At 39.8% G+C, this 6,497-nt stretch overlaps 1 protein-coding gene across 1 annotated transcript; it reads right to left on the reverse strand.

Moving 5' to 3' along the window:
- Positions 1 to 470: 470 nt before the first annotated feature.
- Positions 471 to 4,804, reverse strand: LOC149389094 (uncharacterized). The gene is made up of 4 exons (XM_089622560.1): positions 3,773 to 4,804; positions 3,492 to 3,682; positions 3,322 to 3,434; positions 471 to 2,418 (listed from the first exon to the last, which is right to left on the reverse strand). Exons 1-4 carry the CDS (start codon positions 4,665 to 4,667, stop codon positions 471 to 473), a joined length of 3,147 nt encoding a protein of 1,048 aa, XP_089478686.1. The 5' UTR covers positions 4,668 to 4,804.
- Between the last annotated feature and the right edge of the window lie 1,693 nt (positions 4,805 to 6,497).

Here is a 6,497-nt window from a genome sequence, read left to right on the forward strand (position 1 = left end):
TGATTTGCAAATAAATAAATAACAATTACAAAATTCAATTTCTATCACACAAATAAGCGGTACACACAAGACAAATATTCACGGTGTTTTTTTACTCAACCAAACACTCAAGATTAGTAGAACTCTCAACGCGTAATTAAGAACTTTAAGGGCTTAACCACATCTTTTGTGCAGGTCAAACGAGTTTGATGACAAACTAAAACTTCTAAAGGGGGTTAACACTAAAGACTTTAGAGAAGAGTAAACAGAGATTGATAATTCTCGATATGTTTATTCATGAGATCATATGATCAGTTTTATACACATCGTAGATACCAAACTCTCCTATTACTGAGGGAAACGAAACAACTAAGCTAACAACCCAATAAACTCTGAAACAACCTAACAAACTAGATAATATCGGAAATAAATAAATGACAGATAAATACTAACAGATAAACATAACAGCCCTAATAATTCTACACTCCCCCTCAAGCTCGGCGATAAATGTCGATTAAGTCGAGCTTGAAACAATTATCACTGAAGGGCTGTCTTGGCAGTGGTTTAGTGAGAATATCTGCTGCTTGGTTCTGAGATGAGACATAGTTCATTGAGATGATATCGTCTTCAATTTTCTCGCTTAAGAAGTGACGATCAATCTCTACATGTTTCGTCCTGTCATGTTGAACTGGATCTTTAGAGATACTAATGGCAGATTTGTTGTCGCATAACATTTTCACTGGACCATCCACTGAGATCTTCAAATCGTCAAGTAGTTTTCTCAACCAAATTCCTTCACACACACCATGGGCTAACGATCGGAGTTCAGACTCGGCGCTGCTCCTCGAGACCACTGACTGCTTTTTGCTACGCCACGTTACCAGATTTCCCCAGACAAACGAGCACATTCCGGATGTTGATCTTGAGTCAGTCTTGGATCCAGCCCAATCCGCATCGGTGAAGACTTGTATATCACGGCAGCTCTGTTTCTTGAAGAGTAGACCCATTCCTGGAGAGGATTTGAGGTATCTGAGTATCCTCATTACAGCTTCTAAGTGAACCTCGGATGGGTCATTCATGAATCGACTACACATGCTAACTGAAAAACTTATATCTGGCCTTGTGTGAGACAGATAAATAAGCTTTCCAACTAACCTTTGATATTGTCCTTTGTCAACTCCTTTCTCCGAGCTTCGCTTATTCAGTTTCACAGTCGGATCCATAGGAATATCCGATGGTTTGCAGCCCAGCATCCCTGTCTCTTTGAGTAAGTCCAGGGTGTATTTTCTTTGTGATACTGTGATTCCAATTTTGGATCTTGCCACTTCCATGCCCAAGAAGTATTTAAGTTGGCCCAAGTCTTTCACCTCGAACTCAGCCGCGAGTACTTCCTTGAGTCTTCTAATTTCGTCTTGATCATCACCTGTGAGGATTATATCATCCACGTAGACACTCAATATTGTGCATTTCCCGTGTATCGAGTGCTTGGTGAATAACGTGTGGTCAGCGTGGCTTTGTGTGTATTTGCAGTCCTTAAGTACTCGAGTAAATCGTCCAAACCAAGCTCTAGGGCTTTGTTTGAGTCCGTAGAGGGACTTGTGGAGATGACAAACTCGGTTCCTTGATTTTTCATCTTCAAATCCCGGGGGCAAGTCCATATACACCTCTTCCTCAAGTGTGCCGTTGAGAAATGCATTCTTCACGTCTAATTGGAATAATGGCCATTCAAGATTAGCAGCAATCGACATTAAGACTCGGATTGTGTTCAGCTTGGCCACTGGTGCAAAGGTTTCCTGATAGTCTATTCCATATGATTGAGTATACCCTTTAGCGACAAGTCGGGCTTTGTACATCTCAATGGAGCCATCGGATTTGTACTTTACCGTGAACAACCACCTGCAGCCAACTGTTTTCTTTCCTTCTGGCAGCTTTGTAATACTCCAAGTCTTGTTTTTCTCAAGAGCCGATATCTCTTCATTTGCAGCTTGTCTCCACTCTGGACTCTTCATTGCTTCTTGGATGGATTCTGGTATGATGACTTGATCGACTTGGGATACAAAAGCTTGGTACTTTGTGGAGAGATTGCCATAGTAGACGAAGTCTTGAATTCGGTAAGGACCGCAGGCACGAGTGGGCTTCCTCAGAGCAATAGGGATGTCCAAATCTGTCACACTTTCAGTTACACTTGACATAGATGAGTTAGGACTAATGTTACCTTGATTTATCTCGTTTGCTCTAGGTAGGGAATGAGTCGGAGATGACTCTTGGTGCTGCTGAAATGTGTTGGTCTCTTGCTGAAGTGGACTCGGAGGTAGGCCATTTGTGGTTGCATTTTGGTCATTTTGGGATTCAGGTATCGTGTCTAGGAGACTCAATGGATCATTTTGTGGAGCTGAATGAGGGATGTAGGCCGGTGTCTCTTTCTGTGCTTCTGAGTTGCTAAAAAATGGCACATTTTCATGGAATGTAACATCATAGGATATATAGACTTTTCTGTTTTGGGGTGAGTAGCACTTATACCCTTTTTGTGTAGAGGAATACCCAATAAAGATGCATTTAATAGATCTCGGATCTAACTTGCTATGATCATATGTGTGTACAAATACTGAGCACCCGAAAACCTTAGGTGAGATTGTTGAGATAAGTTTGGTTGTAGGGAATGACTTACTGAGGACTTCACATGGGGTTTGGAACCTAAGCACTCTTGATGGCATCCTATTTATGAGATAAGTGGCTGTTAACACGGCTTCTCCCCATAGATATTTCGGAACCTGTGAAGTGAACATAAGGGACCTAGCAACCTCTAAGAGATGTCTATTTTTTCTTTCCGCTATCCCATTTTGTTGAGGTGTTTGTACACATGAGCTTATATGAATTATTCCATGTGTTTGGAAATATTGATTGAGTTGGGAATTAAAATAATCTTTGGCATTATCTGAGTGGATGATTTGAATTTCTGATGCAAACTGATTCTTAATCATCTTATGGAATTGTATAATGATTGAGCTAGCCTCAGATTTTTCTTTCATCAAGTAAACCCAACTTAATCTTGTGTGATCATCAATAATTGACAAGAACCATCTCGCCCCATTTATATTTTTTATGCGTGAGGGACCCCAAATATCACTATGTATGGTTGAAAAAGGTTTAGAAGGTGCATATTTCTTAGGGCTATATGAACTACGGGTATGCTTTGATAGTTGACACACATCACATTGAAATAAATTTGCATCTTTATTGAGAAATAACCTTGGAAACATTTTCTTGAGATAAACAAAATTAGGGTGGCCTAAACGATAGTGATTCATCATGATATCTCTATCATTTTGAGAAGAGTCTAACTTATTTTGCAGAATGGACGTGGATGCTACGTTGTAGGAGGTGTTGCCGGCTTTTAGGAGGTAGAGTCCGCCACACATTTCAGCATTGCCAATCATCATCCTCGAATTCTTTCCCTGAATAGAACAAGAAACATCATCAAATATAGTGAGGCAACAAGAGTCCCTAGTCACCTTGTGGACTGATAAGAGGTTACAGTGTAACTTTGGTACATAAAGCACAGAATTTAATGTGAGTTGTTGGGAGACTTCTACTGATCCGGTGCCAGATACCAAAGCGTGAGAGCCATCAGCAATAGTGACATACAATTTCTCAGTGTTTGGAGTATAATTGGTGAAAAAATCTAGATTACTGGACATGTGGTCTGATGCTCCAGAATCCATAATCCATACACTTGAGAGATTTGTATTCACATGATATGCGGTTAAGGCTTGGATAGCTCGAAGTAGTATACCTCTTTGTGCCACTAAGCCTGAAGAACCTGGAGTAGCAGAGTCGGTGGATTGGCTTGCCTTTCTGATGAGACATGAGAGCATCTCCAGTTGCTCAGGGCTGAATGGACTGGATGATGCTGAGTTGGCTTGGCTCTCAGGTTCCCTCGAGTATCTTGAAGGCTTCCAATTGGCTGGTTTCCCGTGGATCTCCCAGCAGGTGTCGCGTGTGTGCCCCGGCTTCTTGCAGTGGTCACAGTAGGGTCGACCCTTCTTCTGCCTGTTGTATGGAGCCTTGGCAGCGAAGGCTTGTGATTCCTCATGAGCCATCAAAGCTGAGACATCTTGTGAACTGGTCCCCGAGGCAAACTGGTTCGTCATCATGAGCTTCCGGCGGCTTTCTTCATGTCTGACTATTGAGAACGCCTCTCGCAGCGATGGAAGGGGCTTTATGCTGAGAATCCTTCCCCTGACTTCATCCAGCTCCTTGGTGAGGCCCGACAGCAGCTTGAATACTCGCTTCGTCTCCAGGATTCTCGTGTAGAGGAGTGAGTCTTCAGGGCAGCTCCACTTATGGTGATCGTATACATCAATCTTTTGCCACAACCTGGTTAGGGTGGTGTAGTATTGGGTGACGGATGCCGCTCCTTGTTTAGAGTCGTGTAGAAGATTTTCCGTCTCGAACAACTCCGATGTGTTCTCCGAGTCTGAGAAGGTGACTCGAGCTGCTTCCCAAATCTCTGACGCTGTAGAATAGAGAAGAAAATTCTCTCCAATTTCAGGGGTCATAGAATTAACTAACCATGACATTACCATATTATTGTCCGCTTTCCATATTCTGAACTTCGGGTCATCTTTCTTCGGTGCTTGAGCTTCTCCGGTGAGGTGGTCGTCTTTTCCTCGGCCACAGATGAACATCTGAACGGACTGAGACCATTGAAGGTAATTTTGGCCATTTAACCTATGGCTGGTAATGGTGTGTGAGGTTTGTTCAGAGGTGTTTAGGGCTGGTGTTTCGGATGATGAAGCGAGAGCGTGAGATTGGCCGTATTTGGTCATGGAGATCGAGTTTTTTTTTTTATTTAATACTGCTCTGATACCATAAAGACTTTAGAGAAGAGTAAACAGAGATTGATAATTCTCGATATGTTTATTCATGAGATCATATGATCAGTTTTATACACATCGTAGATACCAAACTCTCCTATTACTGAGGGAAACGAAACAACTAAGCTAACAACCCAATAAACTCTGAAACAACCTAACAAACTAGATAATATCGGAAATAAATAAATGACAGATAAATACTAACAGATAAACATAACAGCCCTAATAATTCTACAAACACATTGGTTCGTTGTTCGATATAGGGCCATGAACAAGAAGGTTTGGATCATAAAGAGTGATAACATCAGATGTCTTGTCGATGAGATATAGAAATCTGGGACAATGGTTTTTTGCTAGACTTGCAGGGCCCTCCTTGATCAGTCTTCTTGCTTAAGAGACTGATGAGAAGTGGTCGAGACCAGGATCTAATAGTCTAAATTTTTTATGTTGATGGTGCTTTATTTGCAGATGATGAGAAGTATGGAGTGGGTTGTGTTGCTTAGGATCACCAATAAAGATTGTGGAGGCGATCTCGAAGTGCTTCATTTGTGGTGTACGACTAGTGGTGGAGGCAATCGTAGCGAATATTTGTTTAGCTAATTCGAATGAACAAACATTAAATTTTGAAACAATAATTAATTCAAAAAGATCGAAGAAAGACTACCTGCAACTGGACAGAAAGACCTTCATTTCAAAATTTTCAAACTAGCAAATGAAAAAAAAAATGCATGAATTTCATGATAGGTATCCAAAGATTAGAATCTCCATCGATATTAAAAAAAAATAATAATAAAGAGAGAGGAAAAATTTCTTCCTTTTTAAGTGATTATATGACGAATACGCTAATTTTAAGAAAGGCTGGAAACATGTTTGCTTGGAATCAGAAAACATGTACCTATTTCATTAATTTTTTTTTTTTAAGGCAGCTTCGCTGCAGTGGGAATTGAACCCACGACCTCCACACGGGAAGTGGTGTGGAATTACCACTAGGCTATCTTAGGTACCACACCTATTTCATTAATTAAACATGAGTTCTACTTTTAGAGAAGTTATTGAGGACTGTAAAAAAATTCCTCGCTCCTATGAAACATGTACCTATTTTATTAATTAAACGAAGAGCGAATAAAGTCGCATATTGTATTGCGGGGTGGTCTACTTCTTTGACTATTTGTATTTCTCACTAGGATTTCTAACTTAATGCTATTAAAGCTGAAATTGAAATTGCATCATTTATATTGGTTTTTCTTCAAGCTTTATTATAAAATAGAAACAGCTGGGCAGAACTCAGTCATAATTAAAGGAGGAAGTGGCGGTACAAATATATCTAATATTTTCAGTTGTATATATTAATTTATATACTCATTTTTCTTTTTCGACGGTATAAATACCTAATATTTTATTTTAGTTGCATTGTTACTACCAACCTATTAAATTTGAATGAAAAGACAATGTAACGATCACTGAAAAAAAATGAGTACATAAATATATAATGTCGAAAATATTAAGTATTTATGCCTCAATTTTTTTCAAAAAGATAAGTTTGACTCCATTTTGATTAATAAGTGTATAAAACTAAAAATAAACAAGATTCAGATTGGCTAGTAGCATATGAGAAAGCATAACAAAATATGTAATGAGAGG

The sequence above is a fragment of the Urtica dioica genome, chromosome 8 (assembly GCF_054948205.1).
Source record: "Urtica dioica subsp. dioica isolate 48M chromosome 8, U.dioica_male_clone48M_v1_H2, whole genome shotgun sequence".
Classification (NCBI taxonomy): domain Eukaryota; kingdom Viridiplantae; phylum Streptophyta; class Magnoliopsida; order Rosales; family Urticaceae; genus Urtica; species Urtica dioica.

What these genes read in the sequence shown, in the direction of transcription:
- LOC149389094 (XM_089622560.1), bottom strand. Translation starts at nt 4,667, where the DNA reads ATGTTCATCTGTGGCCGAGGAAAAGACGACCACCTCACCGGAGAAGCT. An exon ending in ACCTCTTATCAGTCCACAAG is followed by an intron (nt 3,435 to 3,491) that starts GTGACTAGGGAC and finishes TGTTCTATTCAG; the next exon opens with GGAAAGAATTCGAGGATGAT. An exon ending in ACGTCCATTCTGCAAAATAA is followed by an intron (nt 2,419 to 3,321) that starts GTTAGACTCTTC and finishes GCCATTTTTTAG; the next exon opens with CAACTCAGAAGCACAGAAAG.